At 39.5% G+C, this 20,642-nt stretch overlaps 2 protein-coding genes across 7 annotated transcripts in view; both read right to left on the bottom strand.

Moving 5' to 3' along the window:
* Nucleotides 1-12,701, bottom strand: part of kcnn4 (potassium intermediate/small conductance calcium-activated channel, subfamily N, member 4) — a 29,741-nt gene extending 17,040 nt beyond the window's left edge. Inside the window, exons 1-5 of one of the 6 annotated variants that reach the window (XM_086039319.1) lie at nt 12,418-12,561; nt 10,007-10,468; nt 4,103-4,198; nt 1,620-1,832; nt 1,396-1,487 (exon numbers count right to left, since the gene is read on the bottom strand). In XM_086039319.1, coding sequence (XP_085895445.1) covers nt 1,396-1,487; nt 1,620-1,832; nt 4,103-4,198; nt 10,007-10,468; nt 12,418-12,456 — 902 coding nt within the window. In that variant the 5' untranslated portion in view covers nt 12,457-12,561. The other 5 variants (XM_086039320.1, XM_086039317.1, XM_086039316.1 and 2 more) reach the window with 5 other exon arrangements.
* Nucleotides 12,702-13,103: 402 nt separating this feature from the next.
* Nucleotides 13,104-19,907, bottom strand: LOC147143813 (uncharacterized). The gene is made up of 5 exons (XM_086039330.1): nt 19,703-19,907; nt 16,894-17,072; nt 15,529-15,666; nt 15,103-15,445; nt 13,104-14,592 (listed from the first exon to the last, which is right to left on the bottom strand). The coding sequence occupies exons 2-5, from the start codon at nt 17,064-17,066 to the stop codon at nt 14,326-14,328; spliced, it is 921 nt and encodes a 306-aa protein (XP_085895456.1). The 5' UTR covers nt 17,067-17,072; nt 19,703-19,907; the 3' UTR covers nt 13,104-14,325.
* Between the last annotated feature and the right edge of the window lie 735 nt (nt 19,908-20,642).

The raw sequence follows: 20,642 nt of genomic DNA, 5'->3' as shown, positions 1-20,642 counted from the left end.
GCAAATTTCTGTCTTTTAGACTCATTGGTCAATTTGAACAATTATCACATTAGCCCAATCAGAAGCCACAAGATGTAAAAATGTACAGACATGTGTTGTCATTACAGTCTGTGACATTCATAAGCTCCCGTGTGTACAGTAAGTCTTATAAGGTGTGGTCTGTTAGTCACATTGTGTTCAATGATCAATGTGTACAATGCAAACTTGTTGTATTGAATTCAATGTCAACAGTAGGAGATTCAACACTCCATTGGATGTCTTAAGCTTATCACAACCAATATTGTAAAGGTGTAATTATACTGTAATAAGTTAAACAGACCATCAAGGTTATCGAGGAATAACATTTTCAACTATGGCTGTAATCAAGAGCAAACATTGTAATTGGGTTTGCTTGTGTTAGCGTGTAGTGCTGGGCTCAAATGAACAAGAATAAGAAGGCGCATGACAAATGAATAGTTCAAACGTTATACTGAGAGTATTATTTAATATGTTTACTTACAGTGTTACTGTATTTACAAGCTGAGGTCATAATCATCTTGGATTTAACATTAACAAAACATTTCCTCTGAAAAGTTGTTTTGAACTCTGACTAAAGTCTTAAATATGAAGTTCAATTCAGGTTAAAATATATTCACAAAATGTAGGAAGTTCAAAAGAAAGTTTTTGTTTATTTTGGACCCCACAGGAAAAGCTTTATAGGAAATAGATGGGTTGTCTGTCAAATCTACAGTGGCTATCAAAAGTTTACAGATCCCTGTTCAGAGGACAAGTATTCGTCTTCAACCATTAATGTGACCTATAACCTTTACAATTCAATTAAAAAAAGAAAACCATTTGAAAGGGGAAGTAAAAATAATATTGTTATTGCACCAGTGTACACACCCACTTGTAACTTGGGATGAGGCTGTGTTCAAAATTAATCAATCACGTTCAAACTCACTGAATGAAAGTCAGCACATACCTGTCACCATTAAAAGTTATTAACCCCAAACATATTTGGTTGTTCTGGTAGGCTTTTCCTGACATTTGAGTTACATCTTAAATCACAAGTCATGGTACATAGAGAGGTTCAATCAGAGAAGCTCATTATTGTCAGTCAGAAGGAGGGTACAAAAAAATTTCCAAGGTATTAATGGAACCTGACAGTGAATACAATCCGCTCTTGGGCACCCGTAGACCTTCATTATTATTTTTTGGTGGAGGTATTTCGAAACTGTTTTTTAATAGGAAATAACAAGTAAAAAATTTTGATTGATTTCAGAACCTCAGAGGCTTTGTATTTAATTTGTTCCATTGTTATATGTGTTTTTGCAAACACTTTGGCTTGTAGTGATACTGCTTAATGATCAGTCCATATGTATTGATAAGAATATATAGTGTTGATATGTTTCTTACCTCTCACACAGGGTAAGCATCCAGGATGCCGTGAGCCAGAAGAAGAGGATGAAGACTAGCAGGGTGCGAGCCGGGTACTTGTTCATCAGCACCTTGAGTACGAAGCGGAAGGTGAAATTGATATTGTTGAGTGAGCCGATGCTCCTGTAGGAGGCGCTCAGCAACACTTTGCTGTGCAACAGGACGGCCCGATGCACCAAGTACAGGCGCAAGAACATCAGCACCGACAGCAGCAGCTCCAAATCCGCCAGGGCCGTATTGTGATGGTTGGAGTCACACAGTGGAGGTGAGAAAGACGAGTTGCCGTGGAGGCCCACCTCCCAGTATGTGCCGACGGGATGGATGGCGCAGGCTAATAGCTCGAGCGTGATAAGGAAAACTCTGTGGCTGGTCATGGCAATACGCCAGTCCACCTGGTTTTGATCGATGATGAAAAGCTGAAAGATATTGGGAATTTGATTACATTTATACCTGAATTAACATTGAAATGACAATATCCCAAATGCACCAGAATATAAAGAACTATTTTCCTGATGTTGCCAATCTAACACAAAGGCGGAGTCAGGACTGGTGAGAATGCACGCAAAAATGTGTCATGCTCATAAATGGTTGTGATGAAAGGAAAAGAAAACTACATTAAAAAGAGTCAATGATAATCTTTCAGAACAACAGTTTGTGTGAAGACCTTTTGGCTTAACGATAAAAACAACTACAAACATCAACACAGCGATATATATCATATAATAGTCTTAATGAATGATTAATGCAGTTAATGTTCTCTGCTTGCACTTATCTAAACAGTAAGAACATGAATGCACTAGATGTGATGAGTTTATCATTGCTAACAATAAAAGGACAAAAAAACATTAGAGGCGGTAAACACTGCGAGTGTGCTAGCTCCTCCTTATCTCTTCTCGGCATGCACGGACCCCTCCTTGTATCGCACACAGCTCCTAACCACATTTAAAAACACTTTAGGTAATAGTGCAACAGCAACTGCTCTGCTTGAAGAGTAACAGACGCATGCAGTCTAGTCAGTGGCGGGCAATGCATTTGCTACCTGGGTCTTCAGTGGGGACTTTAATGCACCTCTTAATACCACCACTATCACGTGGCAATTATAGAAACTACCAATACTAAATAAATATGCAATATAACGGCACACAACTGTGACACGTACATCATCAGTAGTAGTGTAGATTCAATATACTGCACATCTAATAGCATGAGAAAATCAAAACATTTCATTATTATGTGTATTCATGTAGGCCTACTGTAAAGCATCTTAATGCACTTTGAAAAGTTCTACATAATTTTAATGTATTATGATTAGTATTATTTTCATTTTGCTGGTTGAACTTAACTGTAACAGGTTTGCTGTGACCAATGAGAGGATGGAAAAATGCTGAGGTCATTGAGGCTTGCTGGGCTTGATAGAATGAATCTGATTGGTTCAAGAAGCGGGCTAATATAGTTTAAGTTACTTTGGCAAAAGCTCACGAGTGACTCTGCAGGCCCTGTGCAGATTAGATTGATAAAACAACACATAGAGCTCTGTTTTTGGAGACAGGTGCAGAAAACTGGCGCATTTTCATTTTTGTGCCTGGGCAAGTTTGGTTTGCCGTGTTTGGGAATTTGTTGTCACACACAGACGCACAACCGGGGGTAGAAGGTGTTCTTCAAGTACCCACTTCATAGCGACCAACTTTACATCATCCGCAAGTGAAGATCTTGCAGTTCCTTAAAAATGTAATTTGCGCACAGCGATCTCCTGCATAGTCTCCCGTAAGTACGTTATGCTTCCTCCATGTACACCTCTCCTGCGCTGAATTTAAAGGGAATGAGAGAAGCCGCTTCAATTGGCCGGAACTCAAGTCGGCTCTGTTCACTCCCACAAAGGCGCAAACATCCAATTCTACCAGCGCACGTCTATGAAAATACCAAAGGAAAGAAAACTTCACCCATGCACACTGTCAGACCGCACTTTGTGCTAGACTTGCGCTGGGCATGAAAATAGGGCCAACGGAATCTGAAATCTGATTGGACAAAACCATAAAATAAAATCAAACACCCACATTTACTACTGGAAGCAATGCACCAAGATAAATCTTAAAAAAAATTGAGAATAGACTGTTACAACTAGATGAATACAGTTTCATGGAACAAATATTCAAATTTAGGGTGCAAATGTAGGTCATTGCTTCTGATCATGTTTCGGCCAACAGAGAAGGCCTTACCGGTTCTGACCACCCACCATTGAGTGTGGTTCACCACATAATGACTTTTGCACTTTTTTGTAATGCACATAATGACAACATGCATGCTGTAATTGCGAGAGAGTGTTTATTGTGTTTAATCTCAGCCCAATCCGTTCATGTATACTGAGTTCACACACAACAGCCATGTGGATTGGAAAAATGTTGCAGCTCCAAATTATGTGTATGTGGACAAAGTTTTCGACCAGGAATTTCTATTTGAAAGTAGATATAAATTTAGCAAAAAGAGCCTGAGTAATTGGTGTTGAGACTACCATCGGTGGAGTGAGACCTCCAACAATTGCCCTCCAAGTCAAAGTAAATTATTTTGGACATTTATTGGCAGGTTGCACAAAATATGGCAGGCCACACCCTGATGAGGAGCTCTTCACGCACACAAATCAAAACAGTACCGTGAGGGAATCCAAACTATTGGAAACAGAGGAACTCACCCTGATGTCCTTGTAGTGGAACGCGATGATGAAGATGAGAAGACAGCCAGTGGACAGGCTGATGGAACAGTTGATGATTAGGGCAATGTCGGTGCCCTGGACAAAGGCAAAACAACAATGTGACAAAGTAACAAAAGATTTGATTTTAGTCAATAAGAAGCAATTACCGGTAAATTGTTCAGTCAAGAATGATCATTGAGGTTATTTAATGAGGTCTAGATAGTGTTATGTTTTTGAATATAAATGATGAAAGCTGTTGTGGAACAAAGCTAAATCACTTTCTAGACAATTGACTGGTAGGGATCAGAAAATACAAAAGCAGTTAAACCAGAACACTGTATAATACTGTTTAGCAAGCGCACATACTCACAGCCCACAACAAGGCGCTCTAAAGAGGCCATGCCAGCCCGAAACCCGGGTCTACATTCTGGCTGTTACGTCAGACTATTGTACTCCGGTTTCCTCCCAACCCCCTTTTTAAAAACACGCATGGTAAGTTAATTGAACACTCGAAATTGGTGTGATTGTGAGTGGCTGTTGTTTGTCTGCATGTGCTCTGTGATTGGCTGGCAACCAATTCGGGGTGTCCCCCGCCTGCTGCTCGTTGACAGCTGGGATTGGCTCCAGCCCGTGACTCTCGTGAGGATAAGCGGTTTGGATAATGGATGTAAGGGTTTTTTTTTTTTCTCATGTAACTTTCTCATTTAGCTTTCATCATCCTGTTAGAAAAAGTTGTCATTTCAGTGTCGTCTTATAATTTTTGTTTAAAATGTGCCCGTTTGAAAACACATTTCTATTCTCTGGCTTTTGATCCGACCTGAGACTGACAGATTTTCGGCTGTTTTTCCGGTGTCTATTCTAATGGTGTTTTGTGTCCGGTCCAGGGTGTACCTCGAAACTCATCTGGGATAAGCTCCACCTCATGCTATTGTAAATGGATGGATAATTCACAGTTGCTATGCCGTCTATTCAGAACTAATCCATACAGGACTCCACTGCACCTTCTTTTCACAAGGTCTTTCGTTTAAAAGTCTCAAAGCATCCATTGCAAGGTCAGTGGAAGTTTTGACGCACTCAAATGTGATTTACGTTTAAAAAGTTAATGACAAACATTCAACATCGAGGAAAGTTGAGCGTGTAGGTGGTACGATGTGACGCCCCTGTTGGCATTCCCCATGTTTTTCCTCCCGTTTCTGCAATAGCGTCCACACTGTGTCTGTATTCCGTCAGGGTTCTAATTAGCGGACTCCACAAAAAGGCTGAACATTTCACCACATTCCATAACAGAGAGTTCAACGGCATGTTTCCTGCCAGCTTTCTAAAAGTGTTTTTGTAATGTTTTCCTGTTGGAAATAGTCATCTCAAGCCCGATGAGTTTCATTTTGGGTTAACCTTCGCACAGATTGTTTCTCACAGTCTTGGACGAGACATCTTCAGCAGGTCGGCCCTCCCCAGGGCAATTGCGAGAGGAAAACATAATGAAAATCCAATGCAAAGGTTTTGGTCTGGTTTGTTAGTAATGTAATAAATAAATGGAAGCCAATCACGTGCACCTGATTTGGGGGTTGTATGGTTTATTTAACAGTTTCATACAGGAAATAACTAACGATTCAATACATTTTTATTTACACTTTGGGCAGCTTTGTCTAAAATTATGTAGTTCACATAATTTGTAGCTCAGGTTAAAAATTCTCCTACTATTAACTCGTTCACTGCCACTGACGAATTTACTTGTTTTTCCCGTCCAGCCATTCAATGCCAGGAATTTATTTATATTCTTTTCAATTTTTTTTCAAACATTAGGGTAAAAGAGGATCTGAAAATGTCTGGCAGTGAACGAGTTAAGGTAAAATCATAGTCATGGTCATTTGTATGCATTTACTGTGTCGCTTGTTGTCATAGTGTTGTGGGTGGCAGGGTACTCCCTGGACTGGTTGCCAGCCAATCACAGGGCACAAATAGACAATTAAAACCCTTTACACTCCCATTCACATTTTTGGACATTAAAATATTCAATGAACCTCACATCCATTGTTTTGGAATGTGAAAGGAAACCAGAGACACGATTCAAACCTCAAAATTCAGAGGCAGACTTTCGAAACACGGTTCCACTATGCTGTCCTAGTATAAAAATGAAGTTGAAGAGTTATAATAAATTGAAAAATCATATGATCACTCAAAAGTAAAAAAATAAAATAAAACCTAAACCTAGCAAGCTGAAAACGTTTCATCTTTGTATCAGGTCTGACTTTAGACGGCAAGGGCAAACAAATCCTCCTGCCTCCAACATAGCTGTACTCACCATTGACTGCATTGACTTTCAGCCTGCCCATGCAAACACTCATATTATACACTAAATGATGCGGAAAGTTCTGAGGTTAATCTAGCTGCAGGACGAAGAGGCCAAATGTGGAAAAATCCTCCCGAAATAGCCCCTTTTTCATGCACATCCATCAGGGTCGGGCTTAAAATATAACTTTTGTACGCTGCCATTAACTTTGATGGGCCTTCCACTTTCACTACCAGGCAGCATTAATGCACTGGAGTGGTTTTCAAAACAAAAGCCAATTAGAGTGCAATCAATGCTGGATTACTTGGCCAGCACAAACAGTCTACATGACTAATAGCTTTATAAAATGAGGGGTTATACATCAAGACAATAGGAGAGGAATACAGCCATGCAGGAACAAAGCAGCCCTTAAAAAATGTATATTGAATGTTAGTTAGCCCTGATTACATTGTATGAAAACGTTTTTCCGCCTTTTTTCTTCAGTCACTGTTCAGTATAAAGATCCATAGGGACAAATCTTCGGAGGATATTTCCCCGTCTTAAGTTAAACACCTGACACTGACTTTTCCCGCCGTGTTGTGTGCAACGCAATTGCTGCTTGTTTCATTTCACCTCCATGTCTTGTTGGTCTATTTATCACTGACTCCACAGCAAGGTGGTCTAATGTTTTGCTGCATGCATGGGAACCTTTTTCCATGCGTGATTGTGCAAGCCTGCCTTTGTTATCCACTGCGATCTGCATATTAATGTCATGAGCTTGTGTGTCTGGAAGTGGACTCACTAATCAGCGAGGGGTTCAAAGCCCTGTGCAGGTTTGGCAAGGTTTGTGCTGTCTCCTAATGAAAATTGTTATGACGACAGACAACAAAGTGGGTGGTTTTCTGCTTAGGGTACTATAATGCAAGAAAAAAAAAAAAAAAAAAACATGGTTCAACATTTGACTTTACACACATCTGATCGGCAGATATTTTGCATTTAGTGCAAAATCGGTGATCGGTTGTAATGTCACAATTTGCCAATCGATCAATGACATCATGGATTGGATCATTAATAATCCAAGGTTTCTCAGCATATACAGATGGATTAAAAAAAAAAAAAAATCCAACATTTGTAAATCATTTTGTTTTTTTATTGTGGGGGATTGGGTTTCCCTGCCGCATTTTTTGTGTATTGAATGTTTATCAGCATTTGGGGGAGAATTTTTAGGGTTTAATTGTTTTCAATCTTTCCTAATGCATTTCAGTTGGTGTCAATTATACTCAAATTTTGGGTATTGGTGGAATTAGCTGGTCCCAGTCAACTTTACAGTAAATGAACAACTTGTTTAAATAAATTGGATAGATTGATCCAGCTTCTGATCGGATCGGTGACCAGTTATCGCTTTTTTTTTTTAAACTCACTGATTGGTGATCACTGATCATGTAAAGCCTATTCGACATCCATGATTAAATGTTTTTAGCTCAAAGTTTAAGAGCCGAGACATACTGTGCTGCTCTTTTGCTTGTACTGACTGTGATGACAATTTAACGATGAGGACAAATAAATGTAGGTCATGGCTTGTATTGTGTTATTGTCTCATAAGAGCATCTGGCTTTGCGGGCATAACCAAAGTGTGCAATGATGAAATGTTCAAGATAAAGTCAGTTTCAGATGAAGGAATTTCAAGATCAACCACTGTCGTTCTGCCCGACTGCTTTTCAAATAAATATCCAACGCAATACACATAACCACTGAGGGAGAATATCAAACCCCCCTGTTTGCACAGAAGAACTGTTCTGGTATTAAAAGGCTGGAAACTGGAACAGTTAAAAAAACAACTAAATAAATAATGAGCAGCCACAATAAACTGCAGTAGATGGTGGGCACCTCCACAGTGTCAATAAGACAAATACAGTGAAGCATCTTAAGTTGAGCACCCTGCAGCTTGTACAGTCAGTCACACAACACCTCTTATTATTTAACTTATTTTTTCACTTTTGTACTTTCAAATGTTACTTGAAATATTCCCTGTAGTTAATAAATGCTTTGCTGTGGCGAGAGTTTGGCAGTTGCTTTATTTCCCTCATTTTCTAGAGCAAAACAAAACCTATTGGGCTCAACATTTCGACTCTAGAGTGCATTGAAACACTTGCTGACTTTTTTCAAAGCTCTTCTCAAAAAGTCATTGAGATTTAGGGGGCATGTAAACTTAAGTGCAGCGGAAGTAGAGATGGCAAGTGTACTTTATGATTGTATCAGTAGCGGTATACTTTTTCAATACTTTTGGGAGTGAATTGACCTACTTTCAGTTGACATAGAACTTTTTTTTAATCCATTTTAGCACGTAAGAACTGTTTGTTTTGAAACATTTATTCACTTTTTTTTAATTTAACCTTTATGTGCGATACATTTTATTTTGATTAATTATTTTAAGTATGGTTGTGTGTTTTAAGTGCAGATTTACTGTTCAAACTGCGCAAAATGTTACAGTTGCTTACAGTAATGAATTACTGTATATACAGTAGTATGCATAGGCTACATACTTTTGGGTATTAAAACCTTTACCGCATGATGGATAAACACTTGGGCCCACTACATTACTGTACTTTAATGTTAGTCATTAGGGTGGTACTTGGATTTTATAAAGTGGCACTTGGTGTATAAGTAAATTTCAACATTTGCGCAAGTATAAGTTGAAGGTACAGAAACTGTACATGTGCATTAAACAACAACGGTAGTGGTAGTAGTGGTAATAGACTACTTTAAGCTTCGGTGTATGTTTGTCAGCACACCATAGTTCCGAGTAGATTGTGATATAGTTTCTTCAGCTCACTTTACATCTTTTTATACATAAATGGTTAGTATGCTATTTTAGAATGTAAATTACCCCTTGCACCAACCAGAAAAGAGTGGCAGAAATTAATGAAGTACAAATCATTTTTTATTGTACTTAAGTAGCTTTTTCAGTTATACTTGAGTATTTGTTTTTCTGATTACCTTTTAGTTTTATGCCCTATGGCTGCTTACTTTTTTTATCCTAACATGGGGGGATTTGGTGGTCTTGTAAGAAGGCATGTTGGAAAGGGGAACCTTTAACGACAACAACAGGTTTGGGGAAGCAAGATATTCCCCACTGATGGCCTGATTGAAAAGAGTTGTTTGATGTTGTTCCTGACAAACTCATACAGTTGCAAGTTAATAAAAGACAGAAATTGTTTTGTGGGCAGCTTTGTTTTCTTTATGCCAAGTTATAAAAATGGGTATTGATGTAATTGACAGGAAAACAATATATATACTGTATATACTTTTGTACATTTCAGTCTATACTTTTACTTAAGTAAAGGAGTGGAACCAGTATTTCAACTTTTACCAGTTTTATATATATATATATATATATATGCGTACAGGTGTCAGTATACTTCCACTAAAGTACAGTAGTGGGTCCTTTTGCCACCACTGCCAGTAAATGACATTTTCATTACATTGTAGCTGTTTTTTCCCCTTTTTGTGTTCTTATCTACTATACTTTCATGCAATCCGTGTTGTGTTTCTTTGCTGCTTTGTAACGGTTGTTGTAAAGGAAGAGAAAGTCTTCAGTAAACGCAAACTGGGAGTGCTGGTATAGGCGCACGTACCGGTTTGTAGAAGAAGGGGCACATCTCAGTATGGAGGATCATGAGCAGTATTCCGAGCAGAGCTGAGCCCAAAGCGAGCGCGCACAGCCGCTTCTTGTCCTCCAGCAAGAACTTTCTGTCCCGCAGTCTGTACAGGTCGTCTCCCTCCATTTGAGTCGCCCTCTTGCCGGAAAGAGACACGGGCACGGACACCTCCGCCGAGTCCGCGCCGTTTCTGTGCACCAAGCCGTCGTAGTTCCCACAATCCACTTTGGAGTTGGCGTGCATGGCGCGCTTGGTCATCTCCATCTCCAAAGCGCACACGAGGCGGCCCTTGTGCCTTTCGTCGCTCCCCGGTGGTCGGGATCTTTCCCTCGCGTGTCCGGTTCCCTCCTGGCCCCCGGACATAGTGTCAGGTGTACATGGCCCTCGACTCCTTTCACGTTCATGGAAGCCGCTAATTGTGGAAGTACAACTAACTCCCTTTAGAAAAGGAGAGGCGCGGCACTGATGCTATTTGTACAAACCGCTGTATGCCAGGCAGTCCGTCCGTACGCGTTATCTTATCTTATTTGCATGTGTGCGCGCAGCGTGTGCTGCGCGCAGCACGATTCACGCGGCGTGTTTGCAACCAGCCCGGGTGGGTTTAATACCAAACGGAATGTGCTGTTCCCGTAATAATACGTATACGAACAAAGGTCACTGTAAAGCAAAAACACTTGACTTCAGAGCTCGCCCAAGTTTCAATAGTGCACAAAGCAAAATTTGATTTCCACTTGAGGAAGTATATTGAGTATAATTAATACAAACTAAAAACACATGTATACAGTTCCATCCATAATTATTGGCACCCCTGGTCAAGATGTGTTAAAACAAATTCTATTCTTATTGCAGAAGCATATTGTCATATTTTCAAAATTGCAGAAATGGGTCACTAGACACATAATCAAGCTCCTCCCATAGCCATCTCAGTCCCCAGACCTCAACCCCATTGAAAACCAGTGAAGGGGGCTAAAGAGGAAAGTGTAGAGGAGAGGACCCAGGAGATGACTCAGAAGAGAGATTGTGCAAAGCGGATTGGTCGAAAATCCCTCTTTCTCCTACTCCTTTCTTGTGAAACATTGTAGGAGAAGATTAAATGTTTTATTAGCAAAGGAACTTGTATAAAGTGTTAACATCAATGGTGTTGGCAGACTGATGCAAAATAATTATTTCGTAAAGTGGGACTCTCATGCCCCCACTAAATGCACTTGAACTAATTTGTATTTTTCTCTCTTTTTTTTCATTTTGGTCCTTTATGATGTAGAAATGAACTGAATTTCTTAGTCGCTAAAGTTAACCAGCGGTATCAATGGAGGGCAGTGTAGACTGATTGACAACATTTCAAGTGAAGCACTAAATGTGACACTGATCATTATCTTGGCAAGTTAAAAAACTGCTACAGAAAAAACAACAACGGAGTGCAAGAACAAAGCTACAATTAACATACAAATTACACTGGTCAATAGCCTTTTTTTAATCAGAGATGGCTTTATGTGTCCCCAAATGTATTTTTTGATGCTGATTTTTAAAAAATGGCTTTATTTTTTTCCTAGCACATCATGTTGTTGAGATATTTTCTTTTTTTTTTCTTTTTAGGTTTGACCTGTAAAAGCATTTTACCACGCGTTGTAATTTATAGCGAAGATGTTTCAGAACAACAAATCCACCTGTTGCTGAACCTAAACCTTAATTCATAAAAAATGCTTACATGTAAATATATTATCTATTATTATATGCATGTATTCATAAATATTACTAAATATAAATATTACTATATTACACTTACACACAAAAAATGTTGACCAGTGTAACTCATAATGTCCAAAAAAAGAGAATTAAATAAAACAGCAATAAATGTCGAGTAAATATTCAAATTATGAGGCAACTGAACAATGGTGCCTGAAATGAGGTCGAAAAAAATTATGTTATTTATTCCTCTTTCCTTCCTCAATCCTACTCCCCCAAAAAATAATAAAATTGGGGGGGAATGCGACGCAGGCTGTACTGTCCGTTGATTATTCTTGGGTGGCCCCTAGTGGCCGCGGGGCCCTAAGCAGATGCTTATTTCTCATACAGTATCGGTTGGGCTATGCTAATCAGCGGCTTCTCAGTTTCATTGAGCTACAACAGAACACAATGCATGCAATGTTTCCGCATTTTTACTGAGCCAAGGCAGAGCAGACCCACGACGCCCCGAGCTAAATTGGATTTCTCAGGCCCTCTAATTCTTCCACTAATATTATATTATATTATTGGTCATTGGTGCACTTAACTCTTACTGTCACACTGCTGCTAAATAATGATGGAATTGAAAGTACCTAAAACAAGTTAATAAAAATAGTATAAAAAAATCAAGTTAAAGCAGCACTTTTGATAAAACATTGACTTACAGTAGTACAGTAGAGTACAGTAGTTGAATGGGACTTCATGCCCTGAGGGGGTCTGTATCGTTTTTACTGGCACAAAGAAACTTTGAGGAGGATGGGATCAACCCTGGCACACAAACAAATGCAAATGTCCTGAATTGCTTTACGGCATACTCACTTCCTCCTATCGCTATAAGGACGGCTCAGGATTTCACGACACGCGCTGGCACGCTGGCATGGGAAATGTGGTTGATTTTTGTCAAAACACTAGCTTTTGTCCACATGGCACCGACATAATCAACAAAAACTGACATATGACGCCGTGTTGCTTTAAAGTCGAATAACGAGGTCTTAAAACTAGGTGTAAATATGCGCTTTTCTTCCTTACTACTCCTGGCTCTGTTTATTAATTGCTTTTGGGAGTCCCCTGGTGGTGGTCGTGGGGCTCCAGACACGTGACGTGGGCTGGCTCTGAGTCAATTAAGGCACCTTTCACTTGACTAAAGCTCACAGCACGCCACCAACCAAACATGTCACAACAACTGCAGCCGATGATGAGTGTGTGTGTGTGTGTGTGTGTGTTGCTTGTAAAAGAGTATTTAACCGTTTTGCTTGTAAATTCGTCCTTGTAACATGGTACGTTTTGGTCCAGTTAAGTGCAATTGGATAACTTTGAAATCTGATTCGATCACACAGCCCATCTCGAAAAGTAATTTTCAGATCTGTTTTTTATTAGAGAATGGAACACCAGTGTGATGCATTCCATTCCATACATTTACTGTATTTATGCTTCCACAAGTACATAATCTCAAATAAAACATGAAAATATGAGTGTCATTTGTTAAAAAAAAAAAAAAAAAAGGGAAACGTTTGAACTACATTAAAAAACAGATACCACTTGTTTTGGATCTGATTTAATCCTTGTGAAAATTAAGAATCAAATAGATAACATGGCATAAGGAAAACAAGCCATGACGAAAACAAAACACTTCGCTGATGCATAGAAATTAAATAACATACCTTAATGAAAAATTAAATAATCACACTATATAAGAATCACTGGGCACCTATTTACATTCAAGCCTGAATGTACAATTTCATAACCAAAACAATTTACAGTAAAATAAATGTATGCTGTCTTTAGATAACTAAGGAACTGTGATATCACATGCGTAGCAGATCCAAAACCATCAGTAAATAACAAAGGAACACTAACGTGCACCAAATTGTTAACAGGATAAAATACAAAACATTAACTGTAAATTTGATATTAACATGCAGCACCTGTTTCACACATTACAACATACTAAAATCCTAATATATTAAAAATAACATACTAAAATCCTAATATATTAAAAAACCTAACTTCTACTCTAAAAGCAAGATACAGCAATTCTTTGTTAGTAAAAACTATACAATTTACAGCATCAGTGGGTTTAGTCGCGTGATCTCAGACAGTGACCAAATACAATTAAGAAAACTGCATTAAAACGTGAAAATCAGTCTTTGTTTCATCCAGTATTGGTATCATTTACAGGCAGTTGTCACTGTACAGATATATGTAGCTACAAGACTATAAATGACTAAAACCCTGAATTGCATTTTACAAAGATGAACACTTATGTGTGCACAGTGGACCACTAAATCACAGCATTTGCATTAATAGAATGGAAAAATACAACCTAAAAAAAGGCAATTATTTGGCATAAAGTGTATTGCAGAGAATCCCTGAGCTTATACAAGCACTCAAGTGACTGTGCAGATTTGATAGGTCCCACGAATAAAGCAGTACTTCTGCTGACAATAAGTAACTGAGAATATCGATTAAAACATTAGTCATGAAAGAGACAGTATGTGCAAGTTATAACTTTAAATGTGACAAGTTTAAAAGGTGACAGTTGTGGAAAAGCTCTTTTTCTGGCTCGTGTTTGGCTAAATCGGCTCAGCTGAGGGCCGCAGTCCGGCCATCTCATCATTCACAGGTTCCCACGACTGTTGAGCGGCCCGAGGAACGATGAAGTGTGGAGGAGGCTGCAGTAAGGGAGGAGGTTGTGGCAAGTAGTGCATAAACACCTGATGGGGTGGCGGCGGCGGCGGGGGTGGAGGGGCAACAACTGTGGTGAGGAACACCGGGGCACCATTCATGCAATGGGACCAGACCGGTACAGGTTGGCAGAAATATTGGAGGCTCACCGGAACCTGAAAATTAGAAAGAAACCAAAACATTAATACATGAATACATTGGGGATGTCTTTTCTTATCTGCCATTTAACAGCATGAATGGTATAAGTAGCCCATACTGTAAACATATCCCATAGGTCCAATGCTAAAAGTACTTTATGTAGTGAGGAAGCTCAGCTTGTCACTCAGGCTTTAAGATAAGATAAGCTAAGCTAAATATTTTGCTGCATTTCTTCACAATGCCCTGTAAATACCTCTTAGTCAGGCAACGCATTTCTCACGTGGGTTTGCGCGTATGTATACTTGCCTTTAAGACAGAGTTGGTGAGCTGCGTGTTTTTTATAATAACGGTATTTTTAAAAAAAATTATCGAGCAGTTTTTGTCACCGAAAAATCACTGTACGGTACTGGTACCGGTATCTTGTACAACATTACTGTACGTAAAAAAGACTAGACAAGGAGGAGACATTTTCGGCTCTAATCAACATCTTATGTACTGTTATAAAAAAAGAGAAAAACATAGCCTACCACGTTTCTGCAGTATCTGACTTTATTTGATCCACCTCCATGGCGTTTTCGGATTCTGGGCACCATTGTGATCTTGACAGTGTCGCCCTGCACTGGTTGCTTTTTCACCGGCACTTTTTTCTCTTGCTCTCCTTGTGTCTCTCCATCGTTTGCCTCGTCCTCCTCAGTGTCGCTGGACACAGCCGAACCGCAATCAGAAGATGTGGCAGAGTGATAGTCGGATGTGTTGTGGTTTGTCGAGTCCAAGGGAGACTCCTCCTGTCCTTTGTTCACACGGTCCTCCTCCTCCTTTTCGTCGCCTGTGAAACAGGCTATTGAGAACGGATAGCCATTCTCTCTGGATCTGTGGATGATGATGAAAGGTTGATTCATCACATACTGAATTGCTTGATGACAACAAGCTCAAACTTCTAGACAGTGACTCACCTCACGCACACCTCCAGTGGGTCGATCCACACAGTAACCTCCGGGGGAAGACAGAGATCACTGAATGTGAGCTCACTTTCCTCACAGGCCTTCAGGAGCACCTCATCATTGGGTAGGCTGCTATTTATCCGGATGCATCTGAAGAAAAAAAAAAAACAAAAGGAACAAGTATTAGAGTTAACTTCAATTTCATTATTTGGATCCCCACTTTATCAGATTTTTGAAGCAATCGTTTTCACTTATTTTTTTTACAAAAATGACGCGTATATGCTCTTTTTGTGTTGCTGCTCTCCATGTGGTAAAGTAGAATGTATTTGAAGGTTTATAATTATGAACATCTATGCTCATTTTCATTAGACGGTCTATTGCACTCGACACTATGTTAGCATTATGCTAGCAGACATTGTTAGATGAAATTAAATGATTTTGGTTGAACATTTTGGTTTCATTTATTCAACGTTTAATTCACTCTTGTTTTCTGTGCCAGTTTTAGAGTTAACTTCAACTAGGAGTGAGCGATAAACAGCTCTGGAGGTCGTCGCAAGTGAGAGTGTGAAGAGGGGCTGAGGAATACATTAAAATGTGTGTTTTCAAAAGATTGTGTTTGTGTGATTAAAGCGGATGGGAGGGGTAACATTGGCAAAAAAAAAAAGGTCTTTCTTTATCCCACATTCGCACCTATTTGGACGGGTCTGGAACATAATCCCCACAATAAAACCAAGTTTTGCACTATTTTTCTAAGATAAACAGTACTAGTTCCACTACAGAGTGGTAGATTGCTTTTTCATATAGTTTAGTGCAGAGGTGAAAAGTCCTACCAAATCCATAATAAAATGATTAAAAGAACAAATGTATACCGGTTGTATTATCAATATTTGTGGGGTTAAGTGTTTTGGGGCTTTTATAGTATTTCCAAGGTTTGTTTTTGTAATTGCATGATGAGCCAATATGAAAGGAATGCTGCAAAGGTAAAGGTTAAAAAAATCGTGTTCTGCTTTTTCTTTGGCTTTTTTGTGATGGCACCACAGAAGAGAGCAGCATGACGTGAAAAGGATGACGATGGCCATAGAACTAGAAAATGAACTTATCGTGGCGTAGTAGCAGCAGCATAGCATTGAAAGTGGTACACGCCTAAGAGTTGCTCAATACAATTTTCATTGCCGAGGTGGCAGTAAGTCAACAACAAAAAACAAAAAAAACAGAACGTAGAGCCCAATAGGCTAACTGTGATGACAGCAAGACAGTAATCCTCCCCCCCCGTAGTTTGACGGACTTCAGATTACAGTAACCAAAATTATCAAGGTTGCCATGCTCGCAATATTGTTAAAATAAATGCAACACAATGTTGCACGAGTGCTCATTCACCTGAACGCTTGGCCTTTGCTCGGGCAATCTGGGTACCAGTGGCCATCATACTTGTCGCATAAGAGCTGCTGAAGCTTCTCGGCAAACAATTGCGCTTTGGATTCGTCGAGCTTGCCTCGTGCGACAATAAATCGCTTGAAGAAGTTGACTCCAGCCTTCACCTCTCTTTTCATTGCTGCCTGTACAGAAAAAAATGAGAACTCACTTGCACTTGTCAACAATGAATATAACTGGGTTTTACGAGGGTGTTTAATAAGCAGTCTACTGACAGATTGCATGTACAGAATTCTTTTCTCCTTTTTTTTTTTTGGGTGGTGGAGCTACTCCGATGCAACGTGAGAGAGCAAGAACTTATCAGCGATAAGGAACGTCCCTGCACAGTTGTCCATGAGCTGTATGTTTTGTTCTTTAACAGACATTTCATTAGGTACACTATTCAAGCAGTGTTTGATTTTAATTAATATTATCAGATACATACTGAACTTGTTACTTGAACAACATGTTTTTCATTATACTTTTAGTTTGCAGTTAGGTAGAATTAAATTACTCCTAAAACAATGTAAATCACAACCTTAATCAAGGCACCCTTTTTGATATGCATTTGTTCCTTCAGGTCATGTTGCAATAGCCTTTAATTGTACAGTAATCCGAAAATGACAACTGGCCATTTTACAGATGCAGGTGAATGTTGTCAAAAGGAAGCTGGAATAAAGTCAAACAACAGTGCATACAAGCTGACAAGTATTATGACCTGCACATTGAGCTGGTTGTTTATCTTCAGATAGTGTGTCCGTGTGAGGAGTTTGCCAGTGTCAGCCTGACCGGGGGAGAGGAGCACGTCGATGAAAAAACGGCCAAGGCAACTCCAGCTGTGCTGCCAAACTGGCTGAATCAACTGCCCACGTGGCTGACAGAAAGTTTCACCTTGAAGTCGAAAGTTATTGGAGCGGTACGCCACTAATACTTCACAAAGTATCCTGCATAGTCAAATTGCCTCTAAAGTCATACGATTTGGTGTTGAAAATGTTATAGTATCGCGCAAGATGTTAGTAAATCTCACGAGATTACAGAATATTTTGTAAGATTTAAGATTAATGAGTCTTACTTTTACTTTAGAATTTGAGAGTTTTTGGCCACCACATAAGGGTACCAGCGATGGCATGGAGGAAAATATGATGACGACCACAGAAACAGAAAAGAAACGTAATGTTACCTAAGGAAGCGGAACAACAACATGCTATGGTAGTCGTAAACTAAAGTCCTTGACAGTTGAGTATATTTAATTACATAAATTGGGACAGCAACGTGAACGAGTGGTAAACACCTTCGCCTCACATTTCTGATGTGAGGGGTTTGATTCCTGGCTGCAGCCTTTCTGGAGTGGGTTTTTAGTCCGCAAGGGGTTCAAGTCGCAAGTGTCTTTTCCAGTTTGTTGTTTCTCTACCAGTGATAAAGTTATCATAATTTTGTGTCTGTATGCCGTTTCTTTTCCTAGCCTCACAAGTTGCAGATAAATACAACCTTGTACTTACTTTTATCCTGAAGTTGTGTTTATGGAACTGAAAGTAGATAAAATTATTTTTTCTCATTCTTCTCTTAGTTTATTGGCGAATTATAGGTACTTGATGCATACCGCCACCGACAGTACAGGAAGCGCAAAGCATTTCCATTTATAGTCAATGCAGTCCAATCAAGGAAAGCTGCTGTATTCACCCTCGCAAACAAACACACACGAGACAGGTGGGGCATTTTTCCATCGTTATCAGAGAAACGCGGGCCCATCAGTGAGGTATGGCGGTACTTGACCCGGTTTGTGACGATTAAACTGATGGACAAAATCCCACTTCCATCAGTGCTCAGTCCGTCATTGTTTTTTCTTTTTTTAAGTTTCTTGTCGTTCGTCAGAAAAACCGGCATCAATCAGTCACGATCGACAGACCTTTCATCAGTATTGACGGAATGCCCACCTTTGCTTTAACATAGCATACTCCACCTGCTGTCGGTTTATGATCTACATTTAGTGTTTGTATTTCAAAATTCCCCAGGCACCTATTTTCATAAGGTTCATGTGTTTCATCCAATCAGTGGTTGACCCAAAAATGCTTCCAAAATGCCAGTATGTTTACGCAGCAGTGTCTTATTGCCTGTATCACAGGGTCTGCAGATAACATTGGGATCATACAGATGTTCCTCTTTAAGAAACAAATTACTTAAAAGTATGTATTTTCTGACTATAATCTCTATATTCAGCCCACTTTTCATTTATCATACGTGTAGAATGATCCTCAATCACTGAAATCAGGTGACAAGTGCGACTTGCCATTTTGAGACCGGTTGTTTTATTGTTATTTAAGGTCGGAAGAAACCCAACAAACTAGTTTTGTCATCCATGTCGCACAAAGGAGACAACAACAAAGCAGCAGAAGCAACACGTGTCGATGATCGGCGAGACCCCGTGAGAAGCACACTAAATAAAGTAATATTATGAAGGCTATTTTGTTTCGATGGAAAGTGAAATGCTACATTAGACTTTTGTGGCAGTGCGGAAACCCCCCAAGTGGAAACTTACTCAATTGGTAGAAATACGAAATTAGCGTGAAAACTATAACGACCAAAATATTGTAACACTCAGTAGGTGAACTATTATTTTAATAGAATAGTTTAGAGTAGTTGGAATATTTTGTACGCATGTTCATGTGGTAGATGCGACTGATAATAACGACGTGAACACGAGAGTGATCAGTTACCCCAAAAGTCTTTTAAACACGAGCACCCTTCAAAAACATAGAGGACCATAAAATAAACTCACCGTTGAGTACTTAAAAATGTCTGTTCAGGGAATATCCAACCGACTTGTCTTAACGCAATCGCGGACTGGCTCTCTTTGTGCTGCTGTGTGGAGTTATTGTGCTCAGCACATGTTGCTTCCTTGTTCTTTCTCAAGTCCGCGTTGCCGGCTGCTGCAAGCTACACGCAACATTACCGTCAGTTGTGTGACTCACTTCCTGTAACCGACAGACCCAAATGTATCTAACTGCAGACCGCAGACCACGGTACAGAACGCCCCCTATGCCCGGTAAGGAACGCCCCCCCTGGTAAGGAACGCCCCTTGACCGCCCCCTACGCCCCGGTACGGAACGCCCCCCGCCTGCCAAGGAACGACAAACCCCCATCCCCGCTACAGGAAGTCTCAACGGACAAAAGGTATATGGGAAATGCCGCGTGTGTACCAAATGCTGCATGTATTATTAACCCAAGAAAGCCATTTTAAACTGTTTTTAATACAGTATTTAAAAAAAGCAAATGTTAATATACAGAAACTATGTTATATTTTGCAAAACGTTACTCCACAGTTTTTATTCCTTATGCATTTAAGGCTTACTATATTTGTATGATTTTCCAAACTTTTCCTGAACTGTAGTTACCTTTAAATTTACAAGTTATTTTTATATACAAAACTGTTTGTAAAAGGTATTTCATTCTCATTTTCTTTACAAACCTAGGCTGGGGTTTTTTGTATTGTATTTCATTGTCTTTTTGACAAGTTCCTCTTCCAACAATTTATTTGATACCTATGTAGATTTTATTTAATGTATATGCTTTTATCACTTCAGATATCCACTCCAAAAAAATCATCAAAAGCACATTTATTCATTTGCAGATAGGATCAAGCACTCATCACTGCACGCAGTTGACGCTCGCGACGGACACTAAAAATGCATATGATACAGCATTTACAAAAATACACA

This window comes from Filicampus tigris, chromosome 8 (genome assembly GCF_054856515.1).
Source record: "Filicampus tigris isolate MCC_2025a chromosome 8, RoL_Ftig_1.0, whole genome shotgun sequence".
Lineage (NCBI taxonomy): Eukaryota > Metazoa > Chordata > Actinopteri > Syngnathiformes > Syngnathidae > Filicampus > Filicampus tigris.
The sequence above is the reverse complement of the archived record's forward strand: the minus strand, read 5'-3'. Positions and strand labels throughout refer to the sequence as shown.